This window comes from Drosophila sulfurigaster, chromosome X, assembly GCF_023558435.1.
Source record: "Drosophila sulfurigaster albostrigata strain 15112-1811.04 chromosome X, ASM2355843v2, whole genome shotgun sequence".
Classification (NCBI taxonomy): Eukaryota; Metazoa; Arthropoda; class Insecta; order Diptera; family Drosophilidae; genus Drosophila; species Drosophila sulfurigaster.
The window spans coordinates 17028545-17052900 of record NC_084885.1 but is presented as its reverse complement, the minus strand read 5'-3'; the positions used below and the strand labels follow the sequence as shown (position 1 = coordinate 17052900).

The 24356-nt window shown below is 44.7% G+C and overlaps 8 protein-coding genes across 10 annotated transcripts; 4 read left to right on the top strand and 4 right to left on the bottom strand.

Moving 5' to 3' along the window:
- Positions 1 to 668: 668 nt before the first annotated feature.
- Positions 669 to 2949, bottom strand: LOC133847481 (U3 small nucleolar RNA-associated protein 6 homolog). Its single transcript, XM_062282562.1, has 4 exons — positions 2715 to 2949; positions 2352 to 2655; positions 1040 to 2296; positions 669 to 976 (listed from the first exon to the last, which is right to left on the bottom strand). The coding sequence occupies exons 1-4, from the start codon at positions 2804 to 2806 to the stop codon at positions 749 to 751; spliced, it is 1881 nt and encodes a 626-aa protein (XP_062138546.1). The 5' UTR covers positions 2807 to 2949; the 3' UTR covers positions 669 to 748.
- Positions 2950 to 3031: 82 nt separating this feature from the next.
- LOC133847484 (chromobox protein homolog 3) lies at positions 3032 to 4212 on the top strand. Its single transcript, XM_062282566.1, has one exon. It carries the CDS (start codon positions 3173 to 3175, stop codon positions 3863 to 3865), a length of 693 nt encoding a protein of 230 aa, XP_062138550.1. The 5' UTR covers positions 3032 to 3172; the 3' UTR covers positions 3866 to 4212.
- Positions 4213 to 4517: 305 nt separating this feature from the next.
- On the top strand, positions 4518 to 7879 carry LOC133847480 (anaphase-promoting complex subunit 4). The gene is made up of 5 exons (XM_062282561.1): positions 4518 to 4768; positions 4838 to 5480; positions 5533 to 5709; positions 5768 to 5930; positions 6003 to 7879. Exons 1-5 carry the CDS (start codon positions 4657 to 4659, stop codon positions 7287 to 7289), a joined length of 2382 nt encoding a protein of 793 aa, XP_062138545.1. The 5' UTR covers positions 4518 to 4656; the 3' UTR covers positions 7290 to 7879.
- LOC133847482 (uncharacterized protein F54F2.9) lies at positions 7497 to 9802 on the bottom strand. Its single transcript, XM_062282563.1, has 3 exons — positions 8967 to 9802; positions 8697 to 8904; positions 7497 to 8633 (listed from the first exon to the last, which is right to left on the bottom strand). Exons 1-3 carry the CDS (start codon positions 9653 to 9655, stop codon positions 7959 to 7961), a joined length of 1572 nt encoding a protein of 523 aa, XP_062138547.1. The 5' UTR covers positions 9656 to 9802; the 3' UTR covers positions 7497 to 7958.
- A 619-nt stretch (positions 9803 to 10421) lies between these two features.
- On the top strand, positions 10422 to 12608 carry LOC133847483 (uncharacterized transmembrane protein DDB_G0289901). Of its 2 annotated transcripts, none has more exons than XM_062282565.1 (2): positions 10422 to 11064; positions 11124 to 12608. In XM_062282565.1, exons 1-2 carry the CDS (start codon positions 10760 to 10762, stop codon positions 12232 to 12234), a joined length of 1416 nt encoding a protein of 471 aa, XP_062138549.1. In that variant the 5' UTR covers positions 10422 to 10759; the 3' UTR covers positions 12235 to 12608. The 2 variants fall into 2 exon arrangements, with proteins under 2 accessions (XP_062138549.1, XP_062138548.1); XM_062282564.1 differs by having other exon boundaries at positions 11121 to 12608.
- On the bottom strand, positions 12428 to 14091 carry LOC133847850 (selenoprotein BthD-like; the record flags this gene model as incomplete). Its single annotated transcript, XM_062283115.1, has 1 exon — positions 12428 to 14091. A coding segment is annotated over one exon (384 nt), but the record flags the coding sequence as incomplete, so codon positions are not given.
- A 348-nt stretch (positions 14092 to 14439) lies between these two features.
- LOC133847475 (probable histone-lysine N-methyltransferase CG1716) lies at positions 14440 to 21544 on the top strand. The gene is made up of 5 exons (XM_062282551.1): positions 14440 to 14589; positions 14656 to 19220; positions 19621 to 20681; positions 20745 to 20901; positions 21128 to 21544. Exons 2-5 carry the CDS (start codon positions 14718 to 14720, stop codon positions 21290 to 21292), a joined length of 5886 nt encoding a protein of 1961 aa, XP_062138535.1. The 5' UTR covers positions 14440 to 14589; positions 14656 to 14717; the 3' UTR covers positions 21293 to 21544.
- Positions 21545 to 21653: 109 nt separating this feature from the next.
- LOC133847478 (lysine--tRNA ligase) lies at positions 21654 to 24199 on the bottom strand. Of its 2 annotated transcripts, none has more exons than XM_062282558.1 (4): positions 24020 to 24199; positions 22983 to 23649; positions 21974 to 22921; positions 21654 to 21907 (listed from the first exon to the last, which is right to left on the bottom strand). In XM_062282558.1, exons 1-4 carry the CDS (start codon positions 24049 to 24051, stop codon positions 21800 to 21802), a joined length of 1755 nt encoding a protein of 584 aa, XP_062138542.1. In that variant the 5' UTR covers positions 24052 to 24199; the 3' UTR covers positions 21654 to 21799. The 2 variants fall into 2 exon arrangements, with proteins under 2 accessions (XP_062138542.1, XP_062138541.1); XM_062282557.1 differs by lacking the exon at positions 24020 to 24199 and adding an exon at positions 23710 to 23875.
- Between the last annotated feature and the right edge of the window lie 157 nt (positions 24200 to 24356).

Here is a 24356-nt window from a genome sequence, read left to right as displayed (position 1 = left end):
AGCGACGCCAGCCTGCGCATCTAAAGCTCAGGCAGCAATTGCGTTCAGCAGCGACGCCGACGCCGACAGCGAAATAAACGGCGACAGATACAATATGATGGCAACTGGTGTGCGAGCCCATGTGTGTGCGTGTGTGCGTGCGTGCGTATTTGTATTACTGTGCACAGTGTGCGTTATATATTCATTGCATACGATAATGCAATTAATTATGAGTTGATAAGTAATAACAATAATATACATTTTTAAAATTCAAATTAATATTATTAATATTAATATTACCATTACAATATCCAAACAGTTCTAGTCACCTTATACACAGCTTAGCTTGAAAATCCCAAATTCAAGATTAAAAATGCCGTTGGTTTATTTGAACATACATACAAAGGTAAACACTGTTATTGATTAACTTTAAGCACTGCACTGTTAACTGAGCAACGAATCTTACTTTTAACATGAGGAGAACTGTAATGTTAACATACCAAATTGTTATTGATCAATTTTAACATAATGTTAAAGGATTTTGCGATATGTAAAGCTTGCAATTCTCAAATGGTTCTAGCTTGCAACTAAAGAGGTTATCTCACAAATCGTAGATCTAGCTGTTGAAGTTCAATAGTGTATTGATTACCTATAATGTAGGTTAAGTAAGAAATTCAAGCAGCATTAAATATTAATATGGTTTAAATTGTTTTATTTTCTAAAATTGCTTAAAAAAAATAAGTAGGTATATGTAATATACAATGACAAATCATATTACGGCACCAATATAGGCCAAAGCACGTTTCTCTTCAAATTCGGGCACAAGATTCGCCTCCAGCGTAGAGCGTGCACGTTGGCAAAGCAATGAGATGTTCTTGGTCTCGCCATAATCCCGCTCAAAGGTCAAATAGTCCACCCAGACAACTGGTTCCGTTTTACCAAAATATGTGGCCATAAATTCATAGCACATACGCCACGATTTGATCGTTGGTAAATCCTGCAAAACAAATCAATAATCAATAATGAATACAGAAAATTCCTTGCAAACAAGCATTCTTACCCTGAGTTCGGTGCTCTCCAGCAGCTCGATCATTTCACGATGCAACTGCACTGACATGGGCGGCTGCAGTGCCAATTTGGAATACTCATCGCGCGCCTTTGTCGGCGAATGTTCGTGCCACAGATAGCGCAAGTAGCTACAACGCAGGTCGACAAACTCCGGCCACGTCTCCTTACATGCCAACGTATAGATATCGTTAAGTCGCCGCCTCGACTGCGCATCACCGCGTGCTCGATAATAGCTAATGCAACTTTGCCAAATGGGCAAGGCAGCGGCACCCAGCGTGCGGCGCACCTGACTAAACAGCTTGTGCACATTCGGTTCATCATCGATGCGTATGAGCGCCGCCATCAGTAACTCATGCATACGCAGCGATTGATCAAACTCCAGGGCTTCGGTTAGAATGCGTACACAAGCATCGCCGCCACTATCGCTGTTGCCCAGTATCATGCTCAATGTGGCATAATGCTTGGCGTCCATCAACTTGGAATTGTGGCCATCCTGCAGCGCATTGGCCAAACACTGTTGTATCAAGTTGCGTTCAGTTTTGTGATTGCGACTGAGAGACAACATCGTCTCCAAATACAAATTCCACATCTCCGGCGTGGCCGTGTATTGCACAGCCGATTTATAGATTTGTACGCACATCTCAATACACGACTTCTTAGTGCGCGTCTTCCATACACGTCGCCGCCCCGTCTGCTCATCGATGTCATTCTCATCATCATTGTTATCAGTTTGAACTCGAGACTTTTTCTCACTGGGTTCGCCATTAGCGTCGTCGCTGTTTTTTGACTTCATATAATCATTTAAATCAGCCAAATGAAAGCCACGCAATTCACGCTTGGCCAACGCATCCCACAAGGCTGGCTTACGCGAGAATTTCGTTTGCATGTCGTCAATGATTGCGCCCTGCAGATCCACCGTCATCTCGGGATAATCTTCACACACCTCAAGCAATTTGAGGAAATAATCCCAGTGTGTTATGTGATTCAAACTATTTTTATAAACGGCCATAACGCGTTCCAATCGAATATCCTGCTCCGATATCGTATTATCAGCTAACGTGCGCTTGCTGTCCGCCTGATGCGCCTCCTTGAGAAGTATATCGAAGAAGACCTTGTTAATGAGCTCGGAAGATGGATGACGTTGAAGACCGCGCAATAGCAGGCTCTCGGCACGAGTCACATTGAGGCGACTGTATTCATATAACCACAAGGCAGCACTAGTCCAGGTCTCAGGATCACCACCATGATACTAAAAGAAGACAACTTTACTACAACAGTAATTAATACAATTTCATTCACCTTACCGACAACATCTTTTCATAAATGCCCGCCACCTCTTGAGGCGCCGATTTCTTGCTGAATTTGATGAAGTTATTCCACAGCCGCTTTTCGTGCGCAAACTTCACCAACATCTCGCGATACATGCGAATGATGCGCGTGGCTATCGAAGTCTTTAAACCGCGCAATTTCATGCCGCTTACTTTTTCTTTTTCGGCAATCGTAGCATGCATTTGTGTCTCGTACACTATAAAATCCAAATAGTCGGCTATGCTTATTTGGCTCTTAGTCACATTCAATAGCAAACGTTCACGTTTGCGTACGCATTCTCTGCATAAGTTAAATTAATTTAATTCAAATTCTTTTTTTTTCGTGTTGTTGCCGCTTACCTGATTTGCTCTGGTGTAAAGATCTGAAAGTTCTTCATTTGCTCATACTCAGGCAGCAGGCGTTCCTGCATTTCTGCAATAAATTCACCCATTTTAAGTTCGTTTTTGTTGCCAGCACATATAAATAAATAATTAAAACAATTATTTGTTGTTAACGAGCTGCGCGCACGTTGTTTCACATCACATTGGCCCAAACAGCTGCTTGTTTATCGATAACAGCCACAGTTTTACTGTATCCCTGCGGATAGCTTCGGATATAAATCAGGTTGGGTCACCCTAGAATAGCAAAACGTCATTGAAGCTGGTCACATTTTTCAAATACAATTTTTTTTTTGTTTTTAGTCCAATTTACAGTAAATAAATAAGTGTATTTTGAGCAGGCGAAAAAGCGAAATAAAAAAAGGGGAAAAAAGTTCCACAAAACAAACACACACACGCACACAATAGCAAAAGTTGCAATGGCTGAGTTTATTGTGGAACGCGTTGAGGACAAACGACTTGTGAATGGTCGAATTCAATATTACTTAAAGTGGAAGGGATATCCACGCAGCGAAAACACTTGGGAGCCGGTGGAAAATCTCGATTGTCCTGATCTGATTGCCACCTTTGAGGAATCACTGAAGAATAACAAAAAGGATCAAACCGGAATGATCGGCAACAATAAGAAACGTTTGTCCACATCATCGACACCAGAATCCATTCGTAGCAAACGCAAATTTTTTATGGAGGACGAAACCGATGAACAAAAGAAATTGATTGGTTTCGATCGCGGCCTCGAACCATCGAAAATTCTGGGTGCCACCAACTATTCCGGATATTTGATGTTCCTTATGAAATGGAAGGGTAGCGATCATGCGGATCTAGTGCCCGCCAAGCTGGCTAATCTAAAGTGTCCCCAGATTGTTATACAGTTCTACGAAGAGCGTCTCACATGGCACACTGACAATGGGAATGGCAACGGCAATGGAGGTGGAAGCGGCAGTGGAAGTGCATGCGACGATAGTGCGCATATTGGCAGCGATGGAAATCCGGACAGCGCAGCTGGTGCAAGTCCCACTGCCAGCTTGAACGATGAGAATATAAAGCCGGATGCAGCCAGCGTTGAATCAGCAGGTGGCGGTGGAGGAGGAGGGAATGACAACACCATTTAAGAATCATTTTCACACCATGCACAAAACTTGCAGAACGAGCCTAACAACACAAAAACTTGCATCTGCTACACACACATTCGCATACATAAACGCAGGCATGCAAGCACAATCAAACACAACCACACGGACATAAGCTCGCCACAAGAAATCAGAAAAGAAAACAAAACATCTGCAGAGACATCATACATACACAATAATCATAGACATGCAATTTATGGTAATTACGCTATGCACAACAAAATGAATGTTGTGGTCATATTTCTTTAATTATAATAGCATACATATAAATATGTAATCCGCAATAAATATCCTGAATTAATATTAGTAAAACCAAAAAAAAAATGTAATTGTTTTTTGCATACATTTGTATTCAATATTCGTGCGGTTATCTGGCAACGCCTATAATTTTTTGTGCAGTAGATAAGTTTGCTGCCGGTTAACTTCAATGTGAGATGAGATTGTAATTATAATACATACGAAAAATGTGTAACAATAAATATATTTCTGCCTTGATATTAGCGGAAACGGAAAATTCCTCTTAAATTGCATTTACGTAGTCAATATTCATTCATAGGTGCCTCTTTCTGGCAGCGCGGGTAATCGTTAATCGATAAGTTTTATACTGGTAAGCTGCAATGTGTGAGAGCAAATGTTGTCCCATTGTCTGGCAACGATAAATGCTGTAAAATCGATAGGTTCGATTGGCAAACCGGCAAACTGAAATATGCGGAGAAAACAATAGAAAAATAACAATTGCTAAATTATAAAATAGTTTGCATTCGTATATAAAAATGGCGCAATCAAGCTCAATGAAATTGCTGGGCGCACGCAACATGAGTTGCATTGTTGAGCGCATGGAGTGGAACAACAAAATGGATCTAATTGCCTACGGCACCGAAAAGGGTAAAAACAAGTGAAAACCGCGTTCCATTACTTATGGTGATTACATTTTGCAAATTTTGTGTGTGGCAGGTGAAGTGATCATACAGCGCCTCAACTGGCAAAAGATTGTCACATTCCCCACGCCCGGTGAAGATGTGCGAGTTCGTTCGCTTAGCTGGCAAATGGATGAAACCCTCTTGGCTGTTGGCTACAGTAACGGCAAGGTCGCTTTATTGGATGCGGAGAGTGAAACGATTATATCGGGACTGATCTATGAGGATGACATCAAAAAAGTGTACTTTAGCAAAGCGATCAATTGTCGCGAGAGTCTCGATAGTTATGTATGCAATGACAAGGATAAACACAAGCGTTATTTGCCCAAATTGCCGCCACTAACAAATATTGATCCGTGTCTCAAGACGTTGGATCAAAAGTGTTTCCCCAAGGGATCACCATGTTTCCTAGTCGTCATCATGCGCAGCGGAAAAGTGCATCTTCTACTATTGGGCGCCCTGCAGGCGGGCAGCATGGATCTCACCCAGCATATTCTGCATCCTGAGCACTTTGATGTGTACGATGTGCGATTGAATGGGGACTTTAATGCCATCTATGCGCTCCTGCGGGATGGACAACAGCTGAAGCTGCTGCATTTCCACAATCAGGTGCTTCAGGACAGCATCTCACCCATGCTAGAGCTGGCCTCGCATTGTGCTCATATCCTGGAGACCAAAAAGTAAGCGTGGGCTTTTCGAATTTAGCAATTGATTTAATGAATTTCTTTGCAGCTACATCAATGATACACAACAATGCCTAACGGAAGCCTGGGAGACGGTGCAACTGGAGATGGACAATAAGTTAACCAAATATGCCAATTCACAGGCCTATGGTATGATATCGGCAAACTTTCTAGAGCTGCTTGTCTTTGGTTATGCCACTTTGGAAGTCGAGGAATTTCTCTTCGAGTGCGTATACTTTTACTTTATTTGGTACACAATTTGTAATATGCTGTTTTCCTTCTAGAACACTGACAGAGAAGGTCTTCAAGAAGATTGCCAACTCGGTGGATTTGAGCTTGAACAATCTACAGGGTTTGGTTTTTAAACAGCTCAATGGTGCCGCCATCAATATGTTCTACTTTCTCAACACTATCGCCGGATTTGGCCGCATGACGCACTTCTTTGACGTGAGCTGCAGCTTAAATTATATTTAATAATATTTAATACCCTTGAATTAGAAAATAATAATTGTTTTATAGGCTCTCATCTCACCGGATGTGGCCAGTGAAGCAATGCGCGCCTGCGGCGCCTTTCTGCTCAAGGTGCACGAACTGCAACGCACCATTGACACACTGGTCAATGACATGAAACTATTTCACTCCTGGATCATCTTCACCATCCTTCGACTGTCTAATCAGGAGATTCCCGATGACATGATATTTTCGGGCAAAGAGAATGAAGCGCTTGTCGAATTCTTTTGTGCCATGGAACCCGAACTTCCCGATCCCGAATTGTGTGGCGGTGACGATGATACTGCCGGCGAGAAATGCATCGATGAATCCTGCTCCGAACCAAGTCCCAGCGCTATGTTGGCGACGCGCAGTAAATTCAATTTGGAACGTGTTGGACAGTATCTGGAGAATTCGTATTTAACGCAACAGCAGCCATTGCATGTCACCGAGGATCTGTGGTCAGAGCTGCTCGAGGAGAACGAATGCCTGGGACAGTGTCAGCTGTTTGTGCCACACGACAAGAAGCTGTCACTGCTGCAGCAACGAGACAAAATGTTCAATGCCATCGATGCTGTCTTTCACAAGCCGACAGAAAGTATTAGTGCAAGCTTCAAGCTGACCACAGCTGTCATCTGTGGGGATCTGCCGCAATTTGCCTGCGAGCCATCTGTGGATCTGGATCAACCAACAGATCCGCAGTCCAGCTATGATTTCATCAATTGCAGCTATCATGTCAATGAATGGAGCAAATGTGATATGCTGGCCGTGACCGTTAGTTGGCATGAGGCAATGGTGCTGGAGTTTAGTCGCGCCAACGATTACTTATTGCGTTGCACACGCGTTCAACTGTTGCCGGGTCCGTTTACGCCACAATTGCACGAGGATTACTATAATCTGCGCTTTGTAGATCTGCAGTTCTATAATGAATCTTTCATTTCGATGCTGGCACAGACGACGACACCCACACCAGGCGTGCGACCGCACAGTTATTTTTTGCAATTCTCATTAAGCGCGGCACGCAATCAGTGCACCCAACATCAGTTGGCCCCGTTGATGAAGCTACCCGAGGCGACAGTGACGCACAGCATCCATGATATACCCGATGCGGCTACGTTTAAGGGCTTGGATGGTGTCTGCGAATTGCTGGCTGTGTCGGGTAGCCGCAAGGTGGCCACTGTGCTGTCGGATCGTCGTCGCAAGATGACCATTTTTGAGATGGAGATTGAGGAAGAGGAGGACGACACGGAAATGTCACAGGCATCATTCCTGGACATTAGCAAAGACTCGGTGTTGGCAGATAAAACTGATGCGTGATTATTTTGGTTTTTTTGTTTATATATTTTATAAAAATGTAATTAATACAAAAAACTGTATATAAACAAGATGTATGATTTCATTTATCGTACTGGGTTTGCAATTTGAATTGCGCGCCCGACTGCATTCTCTGGCAACGCTGCACAAAAAGAAGCAATCGATAAATTTTGTGAGCGCTAAGATTAAAAAATATGAAACGAAATAATGTTTTGGTCTTGTTGTTGATTTGTTTTTATTATAATCTTTACTTAACAAAGAGAACTATGATATAGTATAATTAAAAATACATTTATGTACAAAATATGTGAAACAAGCGCTTGCCATTTTGACGGAGCAACTAAGTCGTTATTACATTGGAGTTGTTTGAGCCACAAAAATGTATGTATTAAATTGTATTGCTAAATCTTGAGTGGAACAAAAGAATCATAAACAAAAACTACTGAACTGAACTCAACTTGTGCTAAATTTGTACAAAATTTGATGAGAAGAACGAACCCACGAACGAGAGTTTTGTTGTTGTTGCTATCTCGCTCGCAGTCAATGATACGCCATCTCGCTCTTACACAAAAGTGATGCTAGTTACGTTTTTGTTGGTTTGGCAAAAAGTATGTGTGTGTGTGTGTGTAGTGTATGTGTCAAGTGGGCATCGAGTGGATTGAAGTATAGGGACTAACTAATCTCATACTGATATGCATCATCTGAGTCCTCATCGGTGGACATGTCACGTTTGCGTCGCCGTTGCTCGCGTTTGCTCAGCTTCTTAGCTGGCGCTGGAGCAGGAGTCTCCTCCTCTTCCTCCACCACTACATCCTCGACTGACTCGACAGTCGCTTCCGCGGCGGCCGCCTCTTCCTCCTCCTCCTCTGCCTTCTTCTGCGTCTTGACCAGCTCGCACAAGTATTTGTAGCGCACCAAGCACTCCTCCTTGCTCTTCTCAGGCACGCTATTCGCAATCTTTTGCCAACGATCGCCACCTGCGTTCTTGCGATACTTAACAATCGCCGCCTCCAGTGCACGCTGCTGCTCCTGCGTCCAGTTGGTCTCCGGTATCAACATGCTCTTCTCACTTGACGTTGGATTGCTGCTGGTGCTTTTCACCTTCTCTTTGCGCACCGCTTGCTGTGCATCCTGCACAATGTTCTCGGCAACGCTGTCGGTTTGGCCAGGAATGCGATAGCCATTCTCCTTCATCTTAGCGGCCATGAACGTGACCTCTTGCACACTGCGATTCATGGCCTCGGCAATGGTGTTCCAACGACTGCCGGCGCCACCAGGATACTTTTTCACCAGGCGTATGAGCTCTGTGAGATCCTCGTCAGTCCAAAAGCCGCCGCTGACAGTGCTCTACAAAACATACAATATAAGAATTTAGCAAACAAATTGAGCTTCTTTTGTGGTAGAGGTAACCTTTTGGGAGGCTGGACGTATGGCATCCTCGTCGGTGAGTTCGCGTGCCTGAATCTGTGAGTAGCCACGCAACTCTTCCGCCGTCTTCTCGGGTGCTTTAGAGTTCTGCTTACGCTTACGCAAATTCTCCTTGTGCTCCTTACGTAGACGCACTTGCTCCTCAGCTTCACGTTCTAGCTCTGCCTGTCGACGCGCTGCCTCCAGTTCCCTGCAACGAAAGAGATTTGGTTAGAAGACCGTTTTTACATATAATTAAGCGAATATGCTCACTGTCTACGCTTCTCAAGCGCCAATTCCTTCAGCTCGTTGGCCTTGCTAAAGGCATTCTTAATCGTAGCCGGCAAATGCCAAATCGCCATAGGGATTTGAATGGGCAGCGTGTTGAGCAGCGATGGTATAGGTATCTCACTGAGTATTACATCCATATCGATGGCTTTGTTGCGTTTCTGCAGCTTTTTCAGTTTGCTGCCAAACACCTGTTCCGCGGTGTATTTCTTTTCTAGATATGCTGCCCAAGCGAACAAATATTGCCCCACCGTGATGATGAGGAACAAGATGAAGGCGCCCTCATACAGACCAATCTTACGCATGCGACGATAATAGTATAAAGCGGACTTCCAGTTGGGCATACCGTCGCGCAATACTTTATCATATTTCTCACGTTTGGACCCATCCTTCAGCACCTCGTAGATGGAGACGAGATTGCGAAACTGTATGTTCGCATCTTCGGCAGGATTCTTGTCGGGATGCAGCACTATGGAGAGGCTGCGAAAGGCGCGTTTTATCTCACTATTCGTGGCATTCTGATTGATGCCCATAAACTCGTAGAAATTGCGATTGACCTCCTCCACCAAATCGAAGATTTCCAGCTCCTCGGAGTGCCAGGCTGTCGTTGGGCCCACAGCGCATAGCAGCGACAGCAGGATGCCGTATCCAATGGTCACGGCATTCAATTGCATTCTTCTCAGATTTATTGTAAAACTATCAACAACACAAAATTGACTGAAACCAACCTTGCGACCGATGAGCGGTTGAGACCACCGCACGCACACACAAACTCACACACAGGGGCAAACCCGCACACGCACGCACGAGAAACGCGAACTGTCAACGTCAAAAGTGGCAACGTCAGCAGTAAACAAAAACAATGTGCGGCATAGTGTTGCCATATCAAGGGGAATCCAGGGAATGCTTGCGATTATTTGATTTATGTATTTATTCTTTCTTATTATTATTATTTACAAACATCTTTTCATCAAGTTTCTATTTAAAAATAAATACAAAATGTAATCCTAAAAAATCAATTCAAAAATGTTGAAAATCTTATCTAGCTTATTATATGTGTATTGCTAACCAAGCTAAGTTTAATATGCCTCTGTAGCTAAAGTTGAAAATATAATTATAATAAATACTGTTATTTATATTGTAAATAATTAAACAAAATAATTAAACCTACAAATAGCGATTAACGCAAATACACCTCTGGAGTTGAAGGGCTGGAACAAACAAAATGCCAAAAGCGGCTGTCAAGTTATAAATGTGGTATATATTTTTTTATTGCAATGTGCAAACCATTTTTTAAACAAAGAGGTTATTTAAATCAAAAAACTCGTTATTGATTGCAACAAAGGTAAAAAAAAGTAAGAGCGCACAGAAATTCAAACTGTTTTTAATTTGCAGTATATTTTGCGGTATACAGCTGCGTTATGCTAGCTAGATTTGTTAACGGTCACACTGTCGCCACTGCACACAACCAACCAACCTAGCTAGCGCTATAAAAGATTTGCAAAAGACGAAAACAGTGAAAGCGGGTGTGAAAAAGCAGGCGAATAGAGATAAGAAACAAAACTAGAAAAGTCAACGCAAGCAGCAGCGGCGCGCCGTCAAGACAGCGCTAGCCGCTGGGGCTGGTTTTAAATGGATTAAGTGTTTTGCCTCGCACATCATCAAGCAGCGAGCAGAGATAACAATAAACGGGGGTTGTGGGGAAGGGGCAAAAAACGAAGCACTGCTATACGGAAGGAAACGCAAGGGGAACGGAAACTACAACGGGAACTGGAACCATGTCTTCGGCCGTCAATATACAAATCGTGTCAATGCCAAATCTGGCGAAGATCGAGAACTTCTTGAAAGATGTGAGCTATCGCGAAACGATCGAATACAGCGCCAACTTCAATACACGCCTCTGTATCGAGCGGCGATTGCGCTTGCCGTTCCTCGATCCGCAGACGGGAGTTGCGCAAAACCATTCGCAGCTGTTTATGGACAAGCGACAACGAATGCCGGGCTTTCGTCAGGGCCAAATCTACACGTATCCCGCGACACGATGGCGCAAGAGTCGTCGTCAATATTTGTCCAAAATGTACAGGTAAGTGATCCAAACGATTATCGTTCATCACATACTTATACTCTTTAATGTTGCAGCAGCACACACAACAACCACAATCATAATCACCATAATCATAACAACAACAACAACAACAATAGGTTTCCCGAGCGTCCGTTTCAGGCGCTGCGCAAAGAGCATGAAGCATTGGTGGCCAGCGGCATTAATATTGGCGGCGTCGGCATCACTGGCCTAGGCCTTGCTGGCAGCATTGGCAGCATTGCTAGCGGTGCCAACAGCAGCAGCTCAACGCTGAGTCTCAACATGCTGACAGGAGGCAATGGCGGAGGGGGAGCAGGCGGCGGCGGTAGCGGTACGTCGACAACGCCAACAGTGCTGAGCACGTTGCATAGCGATACAACGCATGACTTTAATGGTGCATTCAGTATGGAGGAATCATGCTCGCTAGGCGCCGCTGGCGGCGACACTTCCGACAGCAAGGATAGTCAATTGCAAACCCAACAACAGCAGCAGCACCACCAACAATCATCAAAGGATGAGCTGCCCAAGGAGTGGTTCTACGATGAAATGGACATGAACGATGTGGACTCACTGGAGGAACCAAAATCACCGGCTGACGATGAATACGACTATGATCCGCGCTATGGCAACAAGAAGCGACGCAAGCGACGCCCCGGAAAACGGGCCGCAACAACACACACTAGCGGTGACACGTCCAGCGCCGGCAATAGCAGCGCGGCCCGACGACGCAGCGCAGCGACACGAACGCGTATCGCGACCACAGATGCCGCACTCGATGCCTCACTGGATGCCATCGAGGCGGGCGAACTAGGCGGTGGCAGCGGAGGCGGATCATCAGCCGCCAATAGTGGCGGCGGCGGTGGTGGTGGTAGCAGCGGCCGCCGATCTCGTGTGGCAGGCGGCACACGAGGGCGACGACGTGCCAACAACAAGGCTGGCACAATGTCAAGCGGCACAACGTCTAGCGGTGGTGGTGTTGGTGGCGGTGCCGGAGGTGGTGCGAGTGGCATGCCCAACAGCAGCAGCAATACATGTGATCCGCCCAGTCCGGGCCTGGTTAATGAGCCGCCATCGTTTGAGAGTGCTGCTGCTGCTGTAGGTGTCGGTGTGAGCGGCGTTGCTGGCGAGGATGGCAACGCACATTTGCGCAATTATCGCAAGTATCTGTAACATCATCAGCAACAGTAGGTGGCACCTACAAAAGCAACCTGCCAATCAACCAACTAAGCAACCAACCAACCAACCAAGCTAGACCTTTCATCAATCTATCTACCTACCAAACTATAATGTATAACTACGTATCTGTTTATTGCATTCGTTTCTTTAACGGTGATTACTATCTATATATTTTTTGCAAACATACATAATATGTAATTTAAAGTTAGTTTAAGGCTTAGTTTATTAGTTCCTTATGCAAACGACCCCCACCCCAAAAACCACAAACCCCCAGCACATTAATTAAAAAAAGAAAACAAAAAAAAAACCAAAACCTAACTTGCAACAAGCACAACACATCCAAGCAGGCCAGGCCAGGCATAGATAAATTCTAAGTAATTCTACTGGTAAACAAAACAAAGCAAAAACTCTGTCGCCTATTCATCTAATTGTACGTTCCCATAGCCAATTGATTGTTGATCTTATCTAAAGTATAAACACAGACACATATATATCTAATATATATATATATAGATATATATATTAACATATGCAGCAACTTTACTTAATCGCAAATGCGTCCAATTTACTCGCAACCTCTTGACGGTTTTTCTTTCATTGCCGCCACATTTAAAATATTTCAAAATTTTTCCAATTTCTTGATTATGTTTCATCTATTTCTTTTTCTTCCTTTATTGTAGTTGCAGTTTATTTAATTTATATTTAGTTGAAATTTTTTTTTTTTAAATCCATTGGCGTAATGTATTCTTAGGAAGTGTGGTAGGGTTTTAGGGTTCCAGTCCAAGTCCAGCGCGAAATACAATAGAAAACACATAAAAAAAAAACTTAAAAAAAAAATCAAAAAACAAAAGAATGCAAAAAAACTAAAAGATTTCGTAAACCAAAATTTTTTCTCTAGGAGTAGTAAGTTTCTTATGGAAAACGAGAGAGAGAGCTGAAATACAAAATAATAAAAAAATACAAAACTGTGTACATTTTGAAGATCAAAGACAAAATTCTAATAAAAATGAAAAACGAAAAAAAGAAAAGAATTACAACATGTTTGGAAACGCTTTTATACAAAAATTTTTACAATTACTTAGATCTGGACTATATATACAATATTGTATGTATGTATATGTACACTAACCACCAAACTTGGCTGAAAATAAAAACACAAAACATTTTTATGATAAAGAGCTATTTATTGTATATATAAAACTCGAAATTATAAAAAAAATACTTTTTTCAATCGATCATAATGTTTGTTTTTTAATTCTAAAGGCGAGAATTGTGCCCAAATATTGGATATAATAGGAATTATTAACAAAATCTTTTCAGAATTGCGAAGAACATCGATTTTACTTGATAAATTATTCTGTCAACCAAGGCAAGATAAGTTTCACAATGAACAGTTCCCGTTGGGGATTTACCATTCAATGATCATATGGCACTATGGTTGCCAAAATATACAAAATATTCATACTTTTACTTTTCCTTCTTACGGCGCTTCACTGATGTGGATGTGGATGGCGCTGTGCTTGGCGAGCTAGACGGGGATGTGTTGGATTCACGCTTGCGCTTGTTCGTCTTATGTTTTGCTAGCTCCTCGTAAGCTTCAATGATTTGGTGATACATGGCATCCGGATCGGGAAACTTTTGAGCGCGTGGCGTACGCTTTAGACCAGACCAAAGCGGACGCTGCTCGCTCACAACTGTTGTGGGTTGGATGGCAAAGGATAGCTCGAAGGCACCGCGTCTCGGAGGCCCCAGAGCGTTAAGCTGCAACTGGAGTTGAAACTGCTGGCCGGCATCTTGCAGACGTGTTTGCAATGCCTCATGCAACTCCTCGGCGCGGCGACGAAAGACTCGTCAAGAGCGACAGTGTTCGATGTAGAGTACAGGTTTATCGGGATCCAAAGCAACAGCCTCCTCTGGTTGTGGTTTTGCCTGAGGCAAAAAATTGATAATATAAAAAATTGAATATACTTATGTATTAATTACTTACACGAGTTGCTGCAGTTTTTTTACGTTTCGGGGGCATCGCGTGCTAAGAATATGCAAACGAGAACTAAACTTTGAAATAAAATAGCGCGCAGTAAATGAGCTCAGCTCAGCTTCGATTGAAATACCGATAACTACATTCAATATACACAATACAGCAATTGTAAAATTTATCGATAAGCATCAGCTGTTCGCGGACTACAATTACATGTAAATGAAGCTGGAAAACATCTGGCAACACTGTTTGTTTGCTATCGCTTTTTTTTTAAGTGAAAATTGGGTTTTAGATAAATGCATCCAAATTTAAATAGACAAATGTGAGAAAAGAAGCAATAACCCTTTTAGAAGTTGAAATATCGCATAAAAGTGAGTAATATAATGTGGCGAATTATATAAGAAGTGGCTTTTATTCATAAATCGACCAAATTGTAGACGCGTGCAGGCGAAATTCCTCGTGGAGGAGACACGTTATTATTGGCCTCCAATGCAAGTCAATGGACGGCCCAGAAGAGCTGCCACCTGCGGCACCGTCTCCAAAGCCCCGCAAACGTCTGAAGCAACATTCCAACAGTAATAACACCCCGAACGGCGAGGAAAATGAGACTGTGAAACTGTTGGAGGAGATGGCTATGGAGGACGGTGAAGTGGACGGTGTTTCGCCAGCATCGAAGCAGTATCGGCGCAGTGCCCGTAAGAAAACTATAAAATTCGATGTGCGCGATTTGCTCAAGAAAAATCGCAAAAACAACAAAGCACAAATTATTGATGCAATATCAAAAACAGCCAACAATTGTCCAATAGGAGCGGTCGATAAACATGCAATAACAACTGCTGGTATCGATGCGATTGATGAATTGAAATCGATAACATCTATCAATCTTCCAATTGGGGCGATCGATGAACATGCAATTGATCAATTCTTAATCGAGCTTCAGAGTGCGGGCAAGAAAGGTCAATCCCTTCCACGCAATGTAAAAGCCGGCAAACAGCCGCGGGTGCGGCTCAAGGATGTAGCACTCAGTGAGATTGGCAAAGCGGCAACGGCACGCTACAACAGCAATAATGTGGACTCGAATTCGACGACAAGCTTCTTAGCGGAGGATGCAGGAAAGACTTCATGTTGCGAGCGCATGCCAAGGCTGCGCGTATTAATCAAACGCATGAGGCTTCCACTAAGCGAGGGATGCAACGAAAAGCCACAACGGCAAAAGAATAAAAAGGAGGATGACAGGAAGGAGTCAATTGAATTGGATAATAAGTTAAACAAACCGAAAATACAGCCAGAGACTGATGCTAATATTGATAGTGCTAAGACTAAGACTGAAATGACAGTAGATAGTAACGACGATTCCAGTTCACAAGAACACCAACTAGCAGAGGAGCAAGCAACAGAAGCAAAGACAGTAGAGGCTCAACAAATCCTAACCAAAAATGACAAGCAACAGTTGGTGATACAACAAATGAAGTATGAGGATAAGTACTTAACAAAAAGACGTAGCAAACGCTTCAATTTCGACAACTTGGATAAGAAGCTGACACTGGAGGAGACCTTTGCCCAGATTGCGGCAACGAGTACGCAAAGTATTCAAAAGACTGAGCTACAGAATTCAACGCTACAAAAAACCCACAACAATGATCTCTCGATAAACGTGACCAATAATGAAGATGATGATGATGATAGTAATAAGAACGAAGTGTCTGAACAAACGATTCAATGGGACAATGAACAAGACGACAATAACGAAAGTGCAGAGCATGTAATTGAAATGACAACAGCATTACCTAAAGTTCCAAAGCCCAATGATGAGGAGGAGAAAGCGTGCCAGGAGGTGAAGGCGATTGAGATGAAGATAGAGGCAAAGTGCACCGAAGCACTGAAGATGATAAAAAATGCTGATGTTCCTATCACTTCAGCTCCTTGCATTCCAGCGTTGGAGGCAGAAGATGATTCTCAGCAAGCAGCTGAAGATTCTCAGCAAGCAACAGATGATTCTCTCGAAGCAGCAGGTGATGCTCAGCAAGCAGCTGAAGATTCTCAGGAAGCAACAGATGATTCTCTCGAAACAGCAGATGATGCTCAGCAAGTAGCAGGTGATGCTCAGCAAGTAGCAGGTGATGCTCAGCAAGCAGCAGATGATGCTCATCAAGCAGCTGAAGATTCTCAGGAAGCAACAGATGATACTCATCAAGCAGCTGAAGATAATCAGGAAGCAACAGATGATTCTCTCGAAGCAGCAGATGATGCTCAGCAAGTAGCAGATGATGCTCAGCAAGTAGCAGATGATTCTCAGCAAGCAACAAATGATTCTCAGCAAGCACCAGATGATACTCATCAAGCAGCTGAAGATTCTCAGGAAGCAACAGATGATTCTCTCGAAGCAGCAGATGATGCTCAGCAAGTAGCAGATGATGCTCAGCAAGTAGCAGATGATGCACAGCAAGTAGCAGATGATTCTCAGCAAGCAACAAATGATTCTCTCGAAGCAGTAGATGATTCTCAACAAGCAGCAGATGATTCTCGTCAAGCAGCAGATACTCAGCAAGTAACATATGAATATTCAGCACAAGAGCTGTCGACAGCAGATGTCACGACAATTACCATTGCCACTGAGGAGCTGCCATCGGTAGAGGCTACACTAATTAAGCTGGAGCCAGCTGAGAGTATTCTCACTGGTCTCCAGTCAAAAGAGGAAGATGCCAGTCAAAAACCAGACAAGACGAAGAACAATATAGCTTTTAAAACTACAGAAAACGCAGATAGCATCAAAACTAAATCCGACAATCAAAATAGCTGCATAACAACGCCGACTCCTCCAGAGACGCCCACCCAGTTGCACAGCAAATGCAAGGGCAGCAAGGTGAGGCGTTCAAAGGCACAGCGGAAATGCATAAAAGCAGAGAAAGATGAGAGAATCGGCGATGAGACGCTGTCTGACTCGGAGGCTAATGCCGGACTGCCCACGCCCACAACCGAGCTGGATGCTGAGGAATCATCTAAGTTTGTGAAGCAGGTGAAAACAAATGAGCTTGCGCAGCATGTGGCCAACATAGAGACGCCCGCCACAACACCAATCAATTCGCCGCAGGACAATGACTCGCTGACCGACAGCTTATTGGCGACAGGTGCTGTGCGACGCTCGCATCGCATCAAGCGCAAGAAACCAACGGTGCCGACTGTGCGCTTGAGCGGGGAATCCTGTGAAGCGGCGCCAGCGCTTAGCATGGCCGAACAGCTGGCACAGTTGGCGGAGATGGATGTCGTCAATGCGAAGTTTATGCGTGACGAGGGCTTGAGCACATTTCAGTTGCTGCGCGACAATTACTATCGATGTGCCCGGCAGGTGAGCGAGGAGAATGCGGAGATGCAATGCGATTGCGAGGATGCGCTGCTGGATGATCATCAATGCTGTGGCAATGGATGCATAAATCGCATGCTTATGATCGAGTGTGGACCACTCTGCTCTAATGGACGTCGCTGTACCAACAAACGCTTTCAGCTCCATCAATGCTGGCCATGTCGTGTCTTTCGCACCGAGAAAAAGGGTTGCGGCATCACGGCGGAATTGACCATACCGCCCGGTGAATTCATCATGGAGTATGTGGGCGAGGTGATCGATAGCGAGGAGTTTGAGCGACGGCAGCATTCGTATTCGCTGGATCGCAATCGACATTATTACTTTATGGCGCTGCGTGGCGAGGCGATTATCGATGCCACCGCTAAGGGGAATATATCGCGTTACATTAATCACAGCTGCGATCCGAATGCGGAGACGCAAAAGTGGACGGTGAATGGTGAGCTGCGCATTGGCTTCTTTAGCGTGAAACGGATTGAGCCGGGCGAGGAGATCACCTTTGATTATCAGTATCAACGCTATGGACGCGATGCACAGCGCTGTTACTGTGAGGCGGACAATTGTCGTGGCTGGATTGGTGGCGAACCCGACACTGAGGCTGATGAGGGCGAGCAGCTGATCGAGGACGAGGAGCCAGAGCAGGAAGATGAAGAGGAGCAGGAACAGGAGAGCGACAGTGTCGAGGATAGGGAGATAGACAAAGTGGCCCACAATACAAAATCAAAGTTGCTTTTGCTTTCCAAGAACAACAGCAGCAACAAGTTACGCTCGAAGCCAACGAAGCAATTGCGCAAGTCGCGCATCAAGCCGAAGGATCGCGAATACAAGTCCGGTCGCTGGCTGCGTCCGACGGCTGCCGTTGCCATCGCAGCGAAGCATCGAAATGCCGAAGATCCCGATGTGCTCGAGCAGCTGTCGCTGTTGCGTCGCAGCGGCCTCAAGAACCAAGCGGACACTTTGCGCTTCTCGCGTTGCATGGTGCGTGCCAAGCTGCAGCCGACGCGCCTCCAACTGCTACAGTTGCTCGCTGGCGGCGAGCTGCCATGTCGTCGTCTCTTCCTCGACTACCACGGCCTGCGTTTGCTGTACGCCTGGATCAGCGACAGTCAGCATGGTCACGATGCTCAGCTGCGTACAGCGCTGCTCGTTGCCCTCGATGCATTGCCCATTTCCAATCGCACCATGTTGAATGACAGTCGTGTCTATCAGAGCGTGCAGTCGTGGAACAGCGATGATGGGAGTGACGCTGTTGCCAGCCAGCTCCTGGTCAAGTGGAGCGCTTTGCCGGAAATCTTTCGCATACCGAAACGCGAACGTATCGAACAGATGAAGGAGCATGAACGTGCTGCCGATGGCCATGTGACCACAGCTCTGGAAGATTCGCATAGCAACAGCGCCGGCGCCTGTGCCACGTTCAGCAGTGATCCCTATCGTCAGGATCGCTTTCGTCGTGACCAACAGCCCAACAGCAGTCGCTACGATAAGCAGTCTAAGCCGTCGCCACGCCTCAGCAGCAACTCCAATTCCAGCAATGGCATGATCGAGGGAAACAACTTGGCTAAATCGGAGGCCAGACGTCGCTGCGACCCAAGAAGCAGCTGCACCATGTCCAAGGAGCTGCGACGTTCGCTCTTTGAACGCAAGGTGAGTAAATGTCTCCGATAGTCGATAGTTTTGCTCCAAATCATCGATAGTAAACACTCCTAGTTAAAAAATGTTAATTTAGAAATATTTTTCTTTAGAAACTACAAAGTTCGACAGTAAATGTTATTGATTAATTAACACTGTAATTCGTTACAAATGTTATTTATTAATTTTAACATTTTATAAGATAAGGACCTCGTTCTTGAAAGTCCTTAATTTAGAATTGAAAAAAACGAATTTGGTTTTATAAGATATTAAGGAGAACTACAGTAATTTCCAAATGGATCCATAGAGCTTATCTTAACCTTATTGCACGATCTGTTATTAAATTTTGATGTGCAGCCTCGGATTTTTTTGTAACGTCAACTCAGACTCACGTCGGCTTTCCTTTTCTTGACAGGTGGCGAAAGATGAGGCGCAAAAGCGGGAATTCAAAGACGAGCGCCGTGAACATGAGATGCGTTGCGAGTTCTTTGGTGCCGATCTCAACACAGAGCCCAAACAGTTGCCATTCTATCAGAACATCGAGACCAGGCAGTGGTACAATAGCCACGACGAACCGGTAGCCACTCCAAAACGCCTCGGAGATGCCGTCAACAATGAGGGTGAGGCGCTAGCAGGGGCGAACAATGCGTCTACGATGGAATACAGACTGCCGCCTGAAGTGGAGCCACTGCCGCTGTCCTGGACTTGGAGTATGACCCCCGATGGAAGCATCTACTACTATCATCTGCGGGATCGTGTACCACAATGGGAGCCACCAAATGCCGAGCAGCGCAAACAAAGGCTGGTCGAGGATGACGAGCTGCCGTCGACGACCACGACGACAACAACAACAACAATGAACAATAAGTCGAGCGTGGATCAGGAGAGTGTGAATGATCGCGATGCTTTGGTCGCTATTGATGACAAACTTGTGAGCAACATGAATGAACAGCAGCTGGCCAATTATATCGATATAAAAACCAAGGAGCGCCATCAAATGCGCCTTGAGCGTCTCGTTAGGATGCGTACGATCAGCCCGGTGTCTGAGGTGGAACGTGTGCATAGTCAGCCGGAGGCACACAAGTATAAGGAGAACAAGGAGATTATACGACGTCACAAAGAAGACTATCATCGCCATCACAATGTTGTAGACAATCAGCAGCCATCCAATAGCAATAGATATGAGAAAGTCAGTGGCAATTTGAAACCTCCGCAACTGTCGCTGAATCCTCCCATTTCCAGCAGCAATGGCTTAAAGGAGTTGCCGGCAAATGAGCAGCTCAAACTAATCCCTCAGCTGAGCCTTGCCGAGCCGAGTCCCAGCTGCAGCAAAACTCTAACGCTGAGCACCATCAGCAAGCTTCCCATGCCCCCGCTTCCACAAGCCTGCTACGACCACGATGGCAGCATGAAGCGCAAGTTCCCCGAGAGCCAGCCAAAGCATTGCGATCGCGATCGTGAAAAGAAACGCAGAGAGTGAGTAAATGCAGCATGTTAAGTGGTTGACAATTAATTTCACCATAACTATTTTCTTTGCAGGCCACTGAGCAGCACCGCCAGTGGACGTGAGGCGTGTGAAAAGTTTCGCTCTGCGATCAGCGGTCTGGTAGCCGAGTATCTCCGCCCCTTTCGCAAAGAAAGCTGCCAACTGGGACGCATCACCAGTGATGACGACTACAAATATCTCATCAAACGCGTAAGTTTAAGATATGTGTTGTTTAGAGATTAGTATGTAAATAATCTTTATATTTCCTTTTTCCTTTTTATGAAAGCAATTGTGCTCAAGCTTGTTCGAATCTTTGGTATTTAAATGATTCCATCAGTAAACGAAACGGATCTTGAACACATATGCATTTCATTTTGTAATTAAAATACAAATGTTTTCCTTAAAACTAATTTGTTTCTTATTGATTTAATTGCAGCTAAGCCAACATATAACCACCAAAGAGATGCGCTGCTGCGACAGCACCGGGAATCCGATGATATACTCGGATTCAGTTAAGTACAAGTCCTACGAATTTATTAAGCAATACATGCGCCAAAAGGGACGCATTTACGAGAGGCCAGAGACTGAGCTAGACTATTAATTGCCAGCCTAATAGTCTAGTAGTAATCGAGTCTCAACACTGAACATACTACGAGGACAGATCAACAGCAGTATAGTATATACAGTATACAGCAAAAAAGCAGAAGATTTATCGCATTAACTACCAAAAGAATCAAATTACATTCATTTTAAGACTTAGGTTTAGATTTTAAGTGGGCTTTTTACCCACCAAAATGGGTATTGCAATGTGAATGGAAGCTTTGAGTTAATTTATCATTTACTTTTATTTTATTTTTTTTTGTATTTGATTGAAGAAGGAATGGAGCTTATTTATATTTTGTTGAGAGATCAACAATAACGAGAGTGAAAAGAACAACAGAAAAAAGAATAAATATTAAAAATATATGAAATCATTTTTGAAGTGGGAACTGATCCAAGAAAATGTTTTTATCTTTTTATTGAAATCAAATAATTTAACGTACACACACAACACTATTGTGTCGGGAGACTCGTGTTGTCCTGTCCTGTCCTATCCTGTCTAGTTGTCCTACTTCTGAGTAGCAGCTGCTGTTGGTTGAGCTTCGGCTGCTGTTGCTGCTGCTGATGGTGTGCGATTGGCATCCTCGGGTTTCATCGCTGGGAACAGCAGCACCTCCTGCAAAGTAATTACAAATCTCTTATTAACACGAATCAAAAGACTAACAAAGCAGAGAGAACAAACCTTGATGTTGTTAGAGTCGGTAAGGAACATGGTCAAACGATCGATGCCCATGCCCCAGCCGCCAGTGGGTGGCAAACCATACTCGAGGGCCGTACAGAAGTTCTCGTCGACCATTTGGGCTTCATCATCGCCGGCAGCCTTATCGCTGGCCTGCTGCTCAAAGCGTTCGCGCTGCACAACCGGATCGTTCAACTCTGTGTACGCGTTGCACACTTCCTTCTTGGCCACGAACAGCTCAAAACGCTCGGTCAGGCCGGGCACACTGCGATGGTATTTGGCCAGCGGGGACATGATTTGAGGATGCTCACAAATGAATGTGGGATTAATGCATGTCTCCTCAATGAAATCCCCTACCAGTTTGTCTAGCAAACGAGCCGTGGTACGTGGGGCCGGGCATTCCACCTGATGTTTGATGCATAGCTGCGACAGAAACTCATTGGTGGCAGCGCTATTGAATGTATCGGCCGCTGGGAATTTGACCTGCAGCTTCTCCTCAAGCGTTTGGATCATGGAGACACGCTTGAAGGGTGGCGTGAAGTCCAGCTCCTGTTCGACACCATCGGGTCCATCGGGATGGTATTTGATTTTGTAGGATCCATGAATTGCCTTAACCATGCCCGATATCATTTGTTCAGTGATCTCAATGAGATCGGAGTAATCAGCATAAGCCATATAGAATTCGCATGTGGTAAACTCGGGATTGTGTGTTAGATCGATGCCCTCATTACGGAACTGACGACCAATCTCATAGACACGATCGAGGCCACCAACGACGAGCATCTTGTGATACAACTCGGGCGCAATGCGCATAAACAGATCCATTTTGAGTTCGTTGTGATGTGTGACAAATGGCTTGGCCGTTGCACCGCCCGCAATCATGTTCATCATGGGCGTTTCAATCTCCAGGAAGCCCAAGCGATCCAAAAATTGACGCACAAACGAAATTATCTACAAAGATACGTTGCATATAAACTTTGCCGTAATATCACATTATAAAAATTACGCTTACCTTGGCACGAATCTGGAAGGTTTCGCGCACTTTGTTGTTCAGAATCAAGTCCAGATAGCGCTGACGATAGCGGGTCTCCTTATCCTTAAGCCCAAAGTGCAGATGTGGCAGCATGTGCAGACATGGCGACAGCAGTTTCAGTTCCGTGGGCATAATAGACAGTTCACCCTTCTTGGTTTTGCCGGGATGTCCGTTGACGCCAATGATATCACCACGTCGCAACTTAGCGGTGTCGAGCTCAAATGCCGATTCACTCTTATAAGACTTGGCGCTGGCCATCACCTGCAGTTTGACTCCTTCGCCACGCAAATCATAAAAGATGAGCTTGGCTCCCGATTCGCGTATGGCATGAATGCGTCCGGCTACACTTAAATTGACCTGATCCAGCGTTTCACCATCCTTGAGCTCATTGTATTGGGCAATGAAGTTTTCCAGCGAGATGCTCACATGGAATTTGTGTGGATACGGATGGTTGTCTGGCGTTTGCTTCAACTCAGCGACTGCAGCAGAGCGCAGCTTGAAATACTCATTGGGTGAGATCTCCTCCTCCAGTTCAGCGGCCGTTTTCTTCTTTTGTCCAGCCTCTGGCGCGGCAGCCGAACGTGTGGCATCCTTTTCGGCCTTCTCCTTGGCCTTCTGTTCTGCCTTGAGGCGGCGCTTCAGCTCACTGTAAACAAAAAGGGAAAACAACAGTTAGAAATTCAGTTAGCTGGTTTGTGGTACCAACAGTTTTGTGGCTTTGCTGGGCGCCAGTTGAATGCCGCTCATGTGGTGGCATCTGAATTTCGCTGCTGTTGTTGTTGTTGTTGCTGACAGCTGCAACATCTGTTTGAATGCGCAACGTGTCCACATCTTGCAGCTCAAAAGCATTTTATTTTTGTTTTTTTTATTTAATTTATTGGAGTTGCAGGCGGCCAACCGATGATGAGCAACGAAGCAGTTCAACTTAACCTCACTCGCACAGCTTTGTACTTTTGCGTTTTTGTTGGGCACCGACACAACAAGCAATCGCTGTAATTTGTTGACAATTTACTTACTTTTTCGACAATTCACCAGTTGCAGCAGCCATGCTGTTTGGCCTATACTTTCAATTTCGCGGCGTTTGAAAAGAAAGCTCTAAAAGCAATAACAAATACCCAGATTTCGAATGCGCTGCACAGGAAGCGTATTGAAACGATGGAACTACTACACAAAAAATATATCGATAAGTGTATGATACTGCCGCGTTGCCACTCACAACACTCTTGGCCTAACACATGTGTGCAGTGCACTACTAGTTGCGCCAGCTGGTATGAGCGAAGCTTTTACTTTCACAGTCTGGCAACTTTGTTTTGGCATTGGCAATCTGGGGATCGTTAGAGCACGAATTTTGTC